The sequence below is a fragment of the Macrotis lagotis genome, chromosome 7, assembly GCF_037893015.1.
Source record: "Macrotis lagotis isolate mMagLag1 chromosome 7, bilby.v1.9.chrom.fasta, whole genome shotgun sequence".
Classification (NCBI taxonomy): Eukaryota; Metazoa; Chordata; class Mammalia; order Peramelemorphia; family Peramelidae; genus Macrotis; species Macrotis lagotis.
In genome coordinates, this window is record NC_133664.1 from 25042815 (window position 1) to 25059258 (window position 16444).

The following is a 16444-nucleotide window of genomic DNA, read 5'->3' on the forward strand; positions in this document are numbered from 1 at the left end:
ATTACCTAGCTGTGTGGCCTTGGGCAAGCCACTTAACCCTATTTGCCTTGCAAAAATCTAAAAAAAAAAAATGAAAGAAATTCATATTTTACTATTTTAAAATTCTCTCATGAATCTGTGATCTCATTATTTTCATAGTTCTTTTCAACAAAAAAGTCACATATGCCATCCTGTCCAATTATTGTGCACACTTTCCCAAGTCTGCGCCATCAAGGTCCACCCAGAGCCAAAGGTCTTTCTCACTTCCTCATGTGTGGCTACCAGTGGAGTACTCTGGTCATTCAACTGTCATCCCTCCTTTTCATCCTCTCTTCTTGTCCTAGAAATTCTTGAAAAGTTTTTTTATTTCTGCTCTTCAGAGTTTCTCATTGATTATCTGTTACTCAGCCCACTCACGTGCATCATCATTTCTTTACTGTCCTCTGAGTAATAAGCATTTATAATTCTCCAGACAGTGTGTTGTTGTATGTCTCACTATCAGAATATAATATTGGAAGAATATCAGAATTAAAAAGATGGGTCTTTACTTTCAGGAGACATTTAAGATTAGTCAAGAACATTGTCATTTACCAAAGACCGTCTAAGCCACCTTCTTACTCACCATGTTTAACTCTGGGTCCAGCCTGTCCAGTCATACAAACAATCCCAGACATCCACAGTGAGGGATAAACTCTATAGCATATTCATCCAAATGTATATTGAAATCTGGGCAATTAACATTCTTCTCCACTTGACCTTTCTCAAAGAAATGTTTACAGAGCTCTTCCAGAAAGTTCTGCAAAGTTCTAAGACCTAATGAAAGCTGCAAAGAGGAACACTTGGAGAGCATCACTGTCCATTGTGAGTCAATCTTCCACTTGTACTCTAGATTGAAACTCCTGCAGATACTGACTATCAGTGGATCATTAACAAGGTCATTCTGATGTTAAATCCTCCAGGAAATCTTGAATGATTTTGATGTATGGAAAGTCCTTTTGCAAAAGTGCTTGTAAGACAGGGCTTTATTCCTCCAACAAAAGTGCTTTCTCATGATCAACAAACAACAAACACAATGAGATCTTTCATCCTCTACATCTTTCAGCTAACTGTGCAACAGTAAATGTGGTCCATTATTGAATATTGTTTGTGAAGGTTGACTTGTTTCCTGCAAAAACACTTACTGAGGATAACCTTGATTCATATTTACATGTCTCTCAAAAAGATTTTTGTATAAATTTCCCAAGACTGTGTGAATCATCACATCCTGCCCCGCAGACTAGACATGCACCCATATGAAAGCCAGGAAAACCCTGTTTACTGGAAACAAGTAATACTGTATTGTTGATTACTCTTCCATGATAACAGCTAAGTAAACTCAATGACTATTAGTGTTTCATTTCATCCCACATCAAATCTGAACTAACAAGGTGCTTGTCTGAGTCAGGCCTATTTGAACAATGACTAAACTTAAGAACCCAAAATATCCCAAATAGAACATTCTTGGAGTCATGCTTAGAACTTGAAAATGATTATTTTGGTCTTTTCTGGACTGTTTTATTTTAAAAATCCAATTCTACCTTTGCCTAAACTAGTCTTTGATCATGTTAAATCTGTCTTTAAAAGCTGCATTAATTTCTTAAATCCAGTGAATATGCTCTGCTTTACTTCTAAGCAGCCTTCCCACTGTGAAAAATGCCTCCAAACTTCCCAACCCCTCCACTACTGAGTTCCTTCTAGCACTTCCATTGTACGGAAATGCCCAGGACAGCCATCCTCGCCCCTCTCTTCTCCCTGCTGCACCTCTAACTTTATATTACAAGCAAAGAGGTGACCTAAGATTACACCAAGATTAAGCATTGAAAGATTTGAATCCATGCTGTTTCCAAATCCAATGTTCTTTTCTCTACCTTACAATTCCTAAACTAATGATCCATTTACAAATGAGTCAGATGCTATGAATAGACTATTTTTAGAAGAATTCTGAGAATCTCAGAATTGGAAGAAACCCTGGTGACCTTGTGACACTCTCCAATATTCAATGACATAGCAAGCAAGAAGAAATTTAGATTTTGTTTGAATATCTTTAGGAAGAAGGAAATCTATGACTTTCTAAGGCAGTTAGTTTTTAGGTTTTTTTTTTAGGAAAGGTTTAAGAGGTTCTTAATCTTCTTTGTGTTACGTATCTCTTAGGTGGTCTGATAAAGCCTATAGACTCTTTGGAATAGTTTGTCTTTTCTTCTTTATCCCTAATTGAAAGAATTTCTTAATTTCAGTTAAAGATTAGTAAAAACAAAGATTTAATTATTTTCCCTTCCACAGTCATAACTCCCCCAACAACTAACCACAGACCCCTAGGTAGGGAGAGGGATAAGATCCATAGACTGTAGAGCACAAACTATTCGTTTGACCCAGTAGGCTCAAGTGAAAAACACTTTTCATTACTTTCCCACAAGACAAAACTTAAAATACTTGAAGATGGCCAGCATGGGTTTCCAGCTACTCAGGTTCAAAAACCATCATTTCTTTCAAGCAATCTTCAGATGGAATAACCTTCCCCCAACTGATGCTGCCCTCCTCTGGACACTATATCTGACTTCATCCTTAAATGAGGTATCCAGAACTAAACAGAATACTGTGGATATGGTCTGATCTGAATGAATGACAGGAATAGATATTGCATGCTAGACCTGGACCCTGTGCCCTTCTTAATTGCATTAATTTCTGACTATTATATACCATGATTAAATCACTGATAGTGAACTTGTTGTCCATGAAAATACCTAGATTCTTTTAAAACAAACTTATCTAGCTATGTTTCTCTGTCTGTCTGTTTCTCTTTCATCTTATGTTTATGGTGATTTTTTTAAGTCTTAATACGACCTTTATATTTCTGTCTCTATAGTTTCATTTTTTTAGATTCAGTGTCCAAATCTGATCATTCAAGAACTTTACAGAACTTTGTTTTGTCTTGCCATGTATTAGTCATCCCTTCTACAATAGCATCATCTACAAATGTGATAAAAATGCCTTCTTTTCGCCTATACAAATCACTGATTCCTTTTTTTGGGGGGGGAGAAGTTGTTCTGTGATAATATTCCCACAGGGAATTCTAAATAAAGATACTTCTTAGACAATTTACTAAAGACCTCCTTCCATACAGTCAACAAAAATTATTACTCTTTGGGTCCAGCAATTCAACTAGCTCTAGTTCCATATCTACTTAAATACATTACAGCACCTTCTACTCAACTCATTCTATCTTGTCCACAAGGATAACATAAGAGATTTTGTCAAAGGCTTTAATTAAGCCTTTTAATAAAGATATAAAAATTATCTCTACTGAATCTCTCTTATCTAGTATCCAAGCAGCTCAGTACATGTATGTTTGATAAAAGAGAGAAGAGAATCAAAAAGAAAACAATTTATATCATACAAATTTCTCTTTCAAATATTCAGATAACTTCTTAATTGCTCAAAGACATAAGGAACTTCTTTGTCATGGTTCATTTCTTTTTTTTCTGACCAAATATCTTTTAAATCCCTAGGTTACTCTCCACTTATGCCAGACTCCATCATTCTTCTTGCTGCTGACTCTCACCAGCCCTATGACCTTGAGTCAAATTCCTTAATCTCTCTCTGAGCCTCAGCTTCCTCCTTTCTAAAATGAACATATATTTTAGTGTTTTTCTGAACTGATTTTTTTTTTCCTTTTCTGTTCATTGAAGGAATCCCTTCAGCCTCCGCAGGGAAGGGAAGGGGACCAAGATATCAAAAAATAAATTGTTTTTAAAAATAAAAATGTTTTTAAAAAATAAAATGTATCAATACAAACTGTTAAAATAGAATGAAATAGTTGACATAGATAAATCAAGGCCTCTAAAACTTCTGAATCCTATGATCATCTGATTTTTCATCTAAAGGTCTCAGGAAACTTTGAGTCTCTACAGCCCAAGATACATTTTTATTATGTACAAAATAATGTTCAACTTAGAAACACTTAGCAAGAAGAATTCTTCTCTTATGAAGAATATTTGAAGCGACTATTCCTCAAGGGTCATAAATACCTTTCCATTCGCCTGTATTTCATTCCCAGGTGCATCTAACTCTCCAAATGTTTTTGAAGGTTCTCTTGTTTCCTGCAGCATTTGTTCCAAATCTTTTAGCTTGTCCTCTATCTCAGAAATAATTGAAAAAGCACCAATAGTAGAATTAAAGTGTTAGTTCTGAATTAATTTAATTTTTTTCATTTTTCAAATCAACCAAATAAAAATACAAAATTTTAAAAAAGAAACATTTCTTGTTGCTTTTACACATAAAGTATCCATTGGGTAAAAATAAATAGTCTTTATGAGCAAGTTAACCATGATTCCTCATCAAAGAACATGATAGTAAAATGATTATAAAATACCTTTGAAATATCTACAGCCAGCAAGGGGGGGGGGGGGGGGGGGGAATGAATGCTTATTACAAGAAGCACGTGGGGGAAAAAAAGAAAGTGGAAAAGGTTGGGGGCTTGGTGATATCAAAAGAATTCTAGATGAATGTAGCAGAATCTGGGGTCATGTGCTAATCTTCTACATAATCCTAAACAATTCCTGGTATCTCAGAAAAGGAAAAATACTTCAAGCAACCAAAAAGAAGCAATAATCAGAATTACACAGGACTTATCAACTTCAACATTAATGGATCAGAGAGCTTGGAATATGGTATTTCAGAGGGCAAAGGACCTTGGATTACAACCAAGAATTTACTACCCTACAAAATTCAACATATTCTGTCAGGAGGAAAGATGAGTGTTCAATGACTTCTAAAAATTTTCTGATAAAAAAACCAGAAATGAGTTCTTTTCCAAGACACCATAGCTCTAAAGGTATGATCCAAAGACCTTTTCTTCATCCCCTCTGGTCCCCAAAACCTGACATATCACTTATTATTTTCTGTGTATTGGAAGTTTAGGGAAATTTAGGAGTTTTTTTTAGTAGAATAATTGAAAGTATAGATAATATAGAAATGCAAGTGAGCAAGGCTTGACTATTTGTTAGGAGCAAAAAAATAGAGGTATGAGATGTTTCCAGAAAGAAAAAAGTCTTTATTAATAATTTAATTAGAAGACAACTACCAGTTTATTTCTCCTTTTTTGCCAACTCCTTATATTCATTGCAAAATTTGAATATATACATGCATGTATATATAGATATAATAGCAATTATAAGACTAGATCCCTACCTATAATACTTTAAGGTTTGAGAAGCACTTTTTATTCTTTGTCTGAGTGTGAGGAGCTACTTTAGTGCCCTTTTCACAGAGGAGTCAAATGAGACCTGGCCATTTATAAACTTATGTACATAAATTAGCCATCAGAGAGAGTCCTTGAACCAGTTTTTGTAAATAAGACCAGTGCTTAGACACAGCTGGGGCTACCACAATTCACAGAGTGCTAAGTCAGGTCTCTAGAAGACCTGAGTTCAAATCCAACTTCAGCCATTTACTAGCTGTCTGTGACCTGAGCCAGTCATTTAACCTTTATCCAGCTTAATTTCCTCAACTATAAAGTGAAAATAATAATAGTACCTTCATCACAGGCTGCAGAAAAGAAAAAATAAGCTAATAATGGTAAAATGCTCAACACAAGGTCTTAGCACATAGCAGGCATCATCAAAATGTCACTTCTCATCATCATTTTTATCATTATTTCTACAACCCTCATCAGTAGAGAGAGGATGTCTCAACAGTGTTAGTTGAGTTCTAAGCTAGGATAGCTCATGCAGGTAAAGATGCATAGTACATAGCCACAGAGAGATGAATAGACAAACTCTGATCTCCAGTACCAGAGTCTTGGAAAAGGGGCTCTGCCAGGAGAACGAAAGACCAGGCCAGAAGAGAGAAAACACCTTCACATGGAGGAGAGGAAATGGTTAACAGAGGAGTGTGACTTAAAGGAAGGAGAGATTTGGAGGAAACAGGAAGAAGTAGTCCAACCAAGCTATACAATTAGTCCATCACCACCCTTTCCTTCTCTGCTAAAAAAAAAAAAAAAAAAAAAAAAGTAGTCTATTAAAAAACAATATATATGGATCTTATAAAAATTATAATGACAAGAGCCACTTCACAACTGGTAAATGGTCAAATATTATGGGCAAGAAGTTCTGAAAGGAGAAAATCCAAGATATCAATTATTACATTAAAATAATTCTCTGGGGCCGGCTAGATGGCACAGTGGATAGAGCACCAGCCCTGGAGTCAGGAGTACCTAAGTTCAAATCCGACCTCAGACACTTAATAATGACCTAGCTGTGTGGCCTTGGGGCACTTAACCCCATTGCCTTGCAAAAACCTAAAAAACAAATTCTCCAAATGAGAAACAATTAGAGAAATGCAGTTGGCACAGAAGTGTTTAATAAATGCTTTCTCTTACAAATGCAAAAATTCTGAAGTTCTATTGTAAATTCAATAGATGACCAAAGATAATAAATGAACACATCAATAGGCATTTAAGTACCTTTGGTCCAAGCCCTATACTTATCAGGAGAAATACAAAAAAGAAAAAAACAAAAAACAAAAATAACCTGCTCTGCTTTCAGAGGAGTCTGTGAGCTAATGTGAGAAAGAAGCACAAAACAATATAAAGTCAGGATAAAACAGAGAGCTTTCATTAAGATGAATAGGAAAGTCTTGTTTTCAAAGGTGAGGACTTAATGGAGACTTGAAGGAAAGTAGGGGAGGCGGGAAAGAGATGAAAGGGGAGAATTCCAGGACAGCTGGCGAAAAGGCATGAGAACTGTGAATGGGTCCAGACATTCTGGGAAGCAATCTATGCCCCCAAACTCATTAAATTGTGCCTATCATTTGACTCATTAATACCACCACTAGACAAATGTACCAAAAAGATCAGAGAAAGACAAAAGAAATCATATGAACAAAAACAATCACAGCAGTCCCATGGAGTGGCAAACTATTGTAAACCAAGGAGATTAGGATCAATTGAAGAATGGCTAAACACATATAATTACTCTATAATAAGTGACTGGAAAAAATGGCTTCAGATAAAGCAGGAAAAGATATAAAATGAAGTGAAAGGGAAATAATTTATGCTATAACTTTGTAAAGATTAACAATTTTAAAGACATTTGTTTCTAAATTTTTTTGGAGGTGGGGTAGGAAAGACAGAAAAATAAGTGTAAAAAAAGAAAATTATAAATTAGTGGGTATATTTCTCTCTCTCTCTCTCTCTCTCTCTCTCTCTCTCTCTCTTTTTCTTTTGCAATGTAGTAGGGTTAAGTGCCTTGCCCAAGATCACACACTTAGGTAATTATTAAGTGTCTGAGGCCACATTTAAACTCAGGTCCTCCTGCCTCCAGGGCTGGTGTTCTATCCACTTTGCCACCTAGCTGCCCCAAGTAGGTATATTTTCTAGATATTGGGAAATGCTATAGTGAGAGAATGAATGAATTATATAGGTCATGGCTATTTATAAGATGCTTATTATAATGGCTCTGATCTACTTTTTAAAAGTTTTTCTCTGATTTTCATTTTTCTTTTCTCAAAGTTTTTCTTTATTATATCTAGTTATTTGAAGAGTAATGCATGTGGGGGTGGGGTATGTGTGTAAATACATATAGTGATTAGAAGATACAAAACGTTTCTTTCTTGTTGCTCACTCTGGAAAACTTTTTTTTCTAAAATTAGATATCTAGATTCTGATTATATCTATAAAGAAAAATGTTTCAAATAAGATTATTCTATTTTTCACTAAAAGATTATATTATTAATCACCACATGTTTCTTGTGAGACTACTTAAGGATAAAAGTCATTACAAGAGTGAAAAGAGAACTTCTGGCCAAGAGAGAAGCCAGGCAGTTTTTAAGCTCTCCTGGCTTTCCCTCAGAACTAATAGGAACTAAGCTTCTTAATAGATTGTGGAACCACAGAACCCAGTGAAGAATGGAAGAGAAGAATATCTACCAACAAGGTCTGTCTCAGGGGAGGCTGGATAAGCCAGGGGCAGAGAGTAGAGATCCAGCACAGGGGTGGAGAGGTGAGGTCAGGGAACTGACCTGAGAACAGCAGTGGAAGCATTTGCCCATGGAGGGCAGGAGAGCTCTAGCAAGGCTGAAGGAGGTGGTATTCAGAAGCAAAATACTGGGAAATTGGGATAGGTTGAAAAAGGAGGAGAAATACAAAGGGAATATGGCATGAAGAACAATAAAGAGTTAGTAATTATAACTTTGAATGTGAATGAGATGAATCTCCCATAAAACATAAGCAAATAGCAGAATATATTAAAAACCTGAATCCTACAACATGTTGCTTGCAAGAAACTCATGTGAAGCAGAGAAATAAATACAGAATAAAGGCGAAAAAGCTAGAGCAGAATATATTATACTCAGCTGAAGTGAAAAAGGCAGGGGTAGGGGCAGCTAGGTGGCGCAGTGGAAAAAGCACTGGCCCTGGAGTCAGGAGTACCTGGGTTCAAATCCGGTCTCAGACACTTAATAATCACCTAGCTGTGTGGCCTTGGGCAAGCCACTTAACCCCATTTGCCTTGCAAAAAAAACAACCTAAGAAAAAGGCAGGGATAACAATCCTTATCTCACTCAAAGCAGTAAAAATAGATGTCATTCAAAGGAATAAGGAAGGAAACTATATCCTCCTAAAAGGTACCATAGACAATGAAACAATTTCAATATTTAATCTGCATGCACCAGTAAGTATAGCATCCAAATCCTTAGAGGAGAAGCTGAATGAGTTACAGGAAGACATAGACAGCATAACTCTACTGGTGGGAGATTTCAATCTCCCTCTCTCAGAATTAGATAAATCCAACTATAAAATAAGCAAGAAGGAAGTTAAGGAGGTAAATAGAATGTTAAAAAATTTAGACATGCTAGACCTTTGGAGAAAAATGAACAGGGATAGAAAGGAATATACCTTTTTTCTGTAGTACATGGCACCTACACAAAAACTGACCATGTACCAGGGCATAAAGACCTTATAATCAAATGCAGAAAAGCAGAATTAGTGAATACAACCTTTTTCAGATTATAATGCAATAAAAAATCACATGCAATAATGGCCCATGGAGAGGTAGACTTAAAACTAACTGGAAATTAAATAACCTCGTTTTAAAGAATGAGTGGATCAAACAACAAATTATAGAAAAAATTAGTGATTTCATCCAAGACAATGTATAATAATGAGACAACATATCAAAAGTTATGGGATATAGCCAAAGTAGTCATTAGGGGATATATTATATCTTGAAATACTTACATGAATAAAATAGAGAAAAAGGAAATCAATAAACTGAACATACAACTAAAAAAGTTAGAGGAAAGAACAAATTAAAACCCCCCAATTAAATACCAAATTAGAAATTCTAAAAATTAAAGAATAAATTAATAAAATCAAAAGCAAGAAAACTATTGAATCAATAAATAAAACCAAAATTTGATTTTATGAAAAAACAATAAAATACATGAATATTTGGTTAATTTGATTAAAAAAGAAGAAAACCAAATTACTGGTATCAAAAATTAAAAAGGTAAACTCACCACCAATGAGGAGGAAATTAAAGTAATAATTCAGAACTATTTTGCCCAACTGTATGCCAAAAAATTTGATAATCTAAGTGAAATGTATATTTACAAAAATATGAATTGCCCAGATTAAATGATGAATAAGTTAAATACCTAAATAACCCTATTTCAGAAAAAGAAATTGAACAAGCCATCAATAAACTCCCTAAGAAAAAATCTCCAGGGCCAGATAGATTCACAAGTGAATTCTATCACACATTCAAGGAACAACTGTTTTAAATTCTATATCAACTATTTGGAAAAATAGGTAAAGGCAGAACACTGCCTAATTCCTTCGATGACACCAATATGGTATTGATACCTAAACCAGAAAGAGTAAAAACAGAGAAAGAAAATTACAGACCACTTTTCCTAATGTATATGAATACAAAAATCTTAAATAAAATATTAGCAAAGTGATCACATCAAGTTATCACTAGGATAATACACTATGATTAAGCAGGATTTATTCTAGGAATGTGGGGTTGGTTCAATATTAGGAAAACTGTCAGCATAATTGACTATATCAATTATGATTATCTCAATAGATGTTGAAAAAATTTTGACAAAATACAGCACCCATTCCTACTAAAAACACTAAAGAGCATAGGAATAAATGGATTATTCCTTAAAATGATAAGCAATATCTATCTGAAACCATCAAGAAACATTATATTCAATGGGGATAAGCTAGAAGTATTCCCAATAAGATCGGGGTGAAACAAGGATGCCCATTATCACCACTACTATTTGATATTGTATTAACAATGTTAGCTTCAGCAATAAGTGAAGAAAAAGAAATTGGAGGAATTAGATTTGGGAAGTAAGAAACAAAATTCTCATTCTTCTCAGATGACTATACCTAGAGAATCCCTAAAAAACTATTGGAAACAATTAGCAACTTTAGCAAAGTCACAGGATATAAAATAAACTCACATAAATCCTCAGCATTGCTATATATTACCAACAGGATACAGCAGCATTAGAAAGAGAAATTCCATTTAAAATAACATCAGACAACATAAAATATTTGAGAGTCTATCTGCCAAGGCAGACTAGAAACTCTATGATAACAACTATACAACTCTTTTCACACAAATAAAATCAAATATAAATATCAACTGCTCATGGATAGATCAAGCTAATATAATAAAAATGACAATTCTACATAAATTAAACTACATATTTAGTGCCATTCCAAAAAATAATTTAGTAAGCTGGAAAAAATGTAACTAAATTCACATGGAGAAACAAAAAAGTCAAGAAAATCAAGGGATTTAATGAAAAAAATGCAAAAGCAGGTTGCTTAGCCTTAGCAGATCTTCAATTATATTTTAAAGTATCAGTCATTAAAACTAGCTAAGAAATAGAATGGTGGATCAGTGAAATAGATTAGGTGCAAAAGAGACAGCAGGGATAATTATAGTTATATACTGTTTGATAAACCCAGTGACAAGAACTCACTTTTCAATGAAAATGGCTGGGAAAACTGGAAGACAGTGTGGCAGAAACAAGTTATTAGACCAACATCTAACACCCTATACCAAGATAAGATCAAAATGGGTGCAGGACAGATATAAAAGACAATATTATAATTGAATTAGGAGATCAAGGAATAGTATATCTGTCAGATCTATGGAAAGGGGAGCAGTTTATGACAAAGGAAGAGATGGAGAACATTATAAAAAACAAACTGGATAGTTTTAAATTAAAAGATTTTTATACAAACAAGACCACTCTAACCAAGATCAAAAGAAATGTAGTAAATTGAGGAACAATTTTACAATTAGTGTTTCTGACAAAGGATTCATTTCTAAAATATTTAGAGAACGGAGTCAAGTTTATAAAAAAATAATCCATTCCCCAATTGACAAATGTTCAAGGGCAATTTTCATATAAGGAAATCAAAACTATAATCATATGAAAAAAATGCTCTAAATCATTACTGATTAGAGAAATACAAATGAAGCATCTTTGAGGTACCAACTCACACCTCTCAGTTTGGTCAATGTGACTAGAAAAGATAATGACCAATGTTGGAGTGGATGTGGGAAATTTGGGACACTAATGCATTTTGGTGGAGCTGTGAACTGATTCAAACTTTCTGGAATTATGCACAAAGGGCAATAAAAATGTACATACCCTTTGATCCAACAATACCAGTATTGGGTCTATATCCTAAAGAGACCATGAAAAGGGGTAAAAACTCCATATGTACAAAAATATTCTTAATAGCCCTGTTTGTGGTAGCAAAGTTTTGGAAATTGGAGAATTGCTGAACAAATTGTGGTATAAATATGTAATGGAACACTATTGTTCTATGAGAAACCAAGAGGTATGGGATCTCAGAGAAGACTGGAAAGACTTGTATGAATTGATGCTGAGCGAGATGGGCAGAACCAGAAGAACAGTATGCACCCTGACAACAACATCATGAGGGTGATGATCAACCTTAATGGACTTGCTCACTCCATCAGTGCTATAATCAGGGACAATTCTAGTGGATTTAGGATGGAGAATACAATCTGTATCCAGAGAAATAACTGTGTTTAAATGAAGACTAAAGATTATTATCCTCAATTTTTTAAAAGTTTTCTTATGTATTACATAATTTTGCTATCTCTGATATTTTCTTTCTTCCTCAAAGATATGGTTTTTCTCTCAACACATTCAACTTTGATATATGCATATCATGAAAACAAATGTAAAGACTATCTGATGGGAGAGGGAAATTGTAAAATTCAAAACCTTGCAAAAAATAGTAAAAACTACTATTGTATCTGATTGGAAAACAAATAAAATATTTATATAAAAAAGAATGGAAAAAATAGTTGCAAATCTGAATTTTTCTAATTATGATCTAAATAGCTAAAAAAAAAAATATGCAGGGGCAGTTGGTGCTGTGGATGGAGCACTGGCCCTGGAATCAGGAGGACCTGAGTTCAAATTTGGTTTCAGAAACTTAATAATTACTTAGCTGTGTGACCTTGGGAAAGTCACTTAACCCCATTGTCTTGTTTAAAAAAGCTAAAAAAAAGTGAAAAGTTCTATGCAGAAAATCCCCTTCAATTTTAAATGTGTCAGTTTGAAATAAAGGTTCTGATGAAATATTTCCTGAAACCAGCTCCCATTTTTTTTTAATCAAAAAAAGGAAAACTATGAACAGGCTAATTATTTCCAGAAATATCTGTCTATTCTTGTTACAGACAAGTGTTTAAGAGCTCAAGGTCAGAGGAAATATCATATCTAGAACAATATTTTTTAAATAATTCATTTTCTTTTTATAGAATTCCTTATGAAATTAACATTAAATCATTTAATTTTTGTAATAGATCAATTTTTAGGGTAATACATATGCAGCCACTGGGAGGCACTGTCTGGCAAAGTTGATTGAATAGGTGAAGCAAGAGCCTCCCTTACTGAAATTTAGTTTGGTCACTTCTCCCTTCAAATAGTGCCTTTCTCCTCCAGTTTCTACTCTCTGTCTATTGTATATCCTAGGGGGGGAAATGGAGAAAAGAGAGAGTGGGCACATATAATGATCCCCCTTGTTGCCCTACCCTGTCTATTTAGGCTCATGATTTTTAACTTTGGAGGGTAGAAGAAAAACCTTGGATATCACTTTAATTCTTCTTTTTTTGAGAAGTTTATAAATGTGTGTGTATGTATGTATATATAAACATATATATATATATATTTGTAATAAATCATTAAGATTCTCTCTACTTTGCATAATGCCTCCAAGCATCCTGGTTATTTTAGTCCTAGCTTGAAATCTTTGTCCTGTCTTAATTCTGCATCTTCCTAGTTAGTCCCTAGCATCTCCATTGCATTCATTCTTGCAGGCAATTAACACAGAGATGAGTATCACTCAGAAGTTATGAGCTCTCATAGATTTGTGTCAAGGGTAAGATGCTTTCAAAGACACAAATTAAGATAAGAATTTTTTTTAAATGACTTAGAGAAAACCTTTGGAATAGATGCCTGTTCAGATTCTGAACTATTTCTTGTCATTCTCTATAATGGCTTTTAATCAAAGTAGCCTCACAAGAAACATGAGGTGATTAATAATGCAAACTTTCAGTGAAAACTGAATAATCTTATTTGAAAAACTTTCCTTGATAAGGCATAATCAGAATCCATATATCCTAGGGTGGGCAAACAAGAAAGAAAAGTTTTGTATCTTCTAAACACTCTATAATAGAAGTATTTTCCCCATATTCTTAAAAAGAAACAGGTCAGTTACATTATTCATCAGGAATGTGGATAGGGAGATGCAGCTTAGTTTCTCAGGTTGACACCTTAATACCCTAGTCTTAATCCTTATTCAGAATATGTGTATTCTGCTTGTCTGGTGAATTTACTTGCTCCTCCATTTCAGATGCAACTCCACAGAACTCTTGCTAACACTGAAAGCAAAAATTCTTCTCTCCTAGTAGTTCAGTTCCAAAAGTCTGAGTGGGTAGAGCTCTGCTCCTGCCTCAGAGATAGTGATAGTTTTATTCCTTTCCAGGGTGGGAAGAAAATAATGTATAAGACAACAATTTCTGTAATTTACAGTAAGTTTTCAGACCTTTTCTTTGACGCACTAGGGAGGATCATTTACACATAAAATTTGTCTTCAAATGTTTTATTCTTAGTTTGTAGAACAATACTAAACTGTCGTAATGCAGGGTTCATAAGATAGATTGTTGAGAGTTATTGCAGGCAAGACTTTCACTTTGATATTAAGCTGATGATGCCTCATTATAGTATGGGAGGTGCATTTGGCTCCAATCCATTCTCCATTCAGCCACTAAAGTTATTTTCCTAAAGCAAAGGTCCAATCATGTCACTCCCTTCTCAATAAATTCCAAGGAATGGATATTTGCCTTCCATAATCAAAGAAGACCATGTGTCCGATACATGAAGACATGGCTTGTATATTGTTTATTATAATTAGGGGAAGGTTGTGCAAAGACTTCCTTTCCCTTGACTTTCCCAGAACCATTTCACCTCTTAGGCCAATTCCTAGGCAACAGAACTTTTGTTGATGTCTGGATGCCTTGTGGATATGATTTCCCTCTCACATCAGCTGGTTCCATAGTGCTCCAGTAATGCCTAGCAAAGCTCTAATATATGAAATCCTGACGATTAAATTGGCAACCAGGGTAGAGCACCAGCCCTGGAGTAAGGAGGATCCGAGTTCAAATTCGGTCTCAGACACATAATAATTACCTAGCTGTGTGACCTTGGGCAAGTCACTTACCCCACTGCCTTGTAAAAATAAATAAATAAATGTAAAAATAAATAAATAAATGAAATAAACTGGTGACAACACGGTTAATCCAAGCCTGATTCTTGATGGCCTCACTGTCAATCTAGTGGATTTATGGGCAATTCAACAGTCTTATGGTGCCCATAAGTTTTCACCAGTAAGACAAGCCACTTTGTCACTCAGAGGTCTATGTCCTTCTGCTCTCCCCAGTGCACTATTCAGAGCTTGAGTCCACTGGACACTATTGGAGGCATGTACTTTTCCAAGGCATGGTCCCTGTCTAGGAGCAAACCCATTCCAGGGAATACTGCTGGCCAATGTCTCAGGACTGACTGAACCATGTTCAACTGTTGGGCACATGAAACCGTCTTCCAATAAACCTCAGGGGCTCCCTACTGCCTCCAGGATCAAATAAAAGATATGGTATGGAATTCAAATTTCTTTATAAGCTGCTCACTCCTTGTGCACCGCCCCCCCCCCCCCCCCCCCCCCCCCGGTTCCAGGATTTTTACCCTTACTCCCAGAGATTTTCTCTTCTATCCAGTGACCCTGCCTCCTGGCTGTTCAGGACAAAAGATACCCCATCTCTTATCTCCAGGCAAGTTCTCTAACTGCCACCATTCCTGAACAGTCTCCTTCTTCAATTCCATCTACTGATTTCCTTGGTTTTCTATAAGTCTCAACAAAAATATGATTTACTGGATGCCTTTTCCAATTCTTTAAATTCTGGTGCATTCCCTCTGTTAGTATTTCCTATTTATTCTATGTTGCTGTTGCTTGCTGTGTGTGTGTGTGTGTGTGTGTGTGTGTGTGTGTGTGTGTGTGTGTATTTGTTTGCATGCTGTCTCCCTCATTAGACTGTAGGTTCCTTGAGATGTCCTTTGCCTCTTTTTTGGATTCTACCAGTTAGCGCATAGACCCTTAATGTATTTTTCCTGATTGGTTTGTTCTCAAAGACTACTACTATAGTAGTAGTAAATCACAAACTATCCTACAAAACTTCAAGTCTGAGCACAATGAAAGAATTCTATATTCTTATAATGTGTAAACTATATATCGGCCATCTGAAAAACTACTCCAGCTAAATTTGGAGTTTATCACTAGGTTGGCCACAAGATTTGTCCAAAATAATAACTTTTGGGGATCCTAGATTCATCATAGAGATTGCACACTATATTGAGGAAGTGCCCATCCTAATGAAATCGTAAGTCCTTGAAATGCTCGACAGCCAAAAAAAAACGATGTTTGATTAATTCATTTTTTGCATTTCTAAGATTAGTATGCAACTGCATTGGAATTTTGGACTACTCCTTTAAATGTAACAGTGAAAACAAATTTACTTCACTGAGTATTAAGAAAAAAAAATCATGAACAAACTGATGAATCAATATTGGCAATACTAAATCAACAGAGCCAAGATACTGCTTCCATTACAATAGGACCATTTCTTCTCTGACTTCCTGAAGTACTCCCTCATCTGATAGAGCTCAAAATAATCCCCAAAGAATATATGTTATGATTGCCAATGATCCACAGTCTGGGCTGGCAAAATTGGTCAATGATAGCCTCTGGGCATGGAGAAAGAATGAATACCTTTGTTGATTGTGTGCCCAATCATCTTCCATCAATACT

General features: G+C 35.1%; 1 protein-coding gene across 4 annotated transcripts in view; it reads right to left on the bottom strand.

Moving 5' to 3' along the window:
- ZCWPW2 (zinc finger CW-type and PWWP domain containing 2) overlaps positions 1 to 16444 on the bottom strand; it is a 475923-nt gene that overhangs the window by 327403 nt on the left and 132076 nt on the right. The window contains exon 8 of one of the 4 annotated variants that reach the window (XM_074195634.1): positions 4044 to 4150. The exons of the other annotated variants lie outside the window; for them this stretch is intronic. Within the exon in view, the coding sequence (XP_074051735.1) occupies positions 4044 to 4150 (107 nt within the window). The remainder of the gene's footprint in view (positions 1 to 4043; positions 4151 to 16444) is intronic. 4 annotated transcript variants of the gene reach the window in all.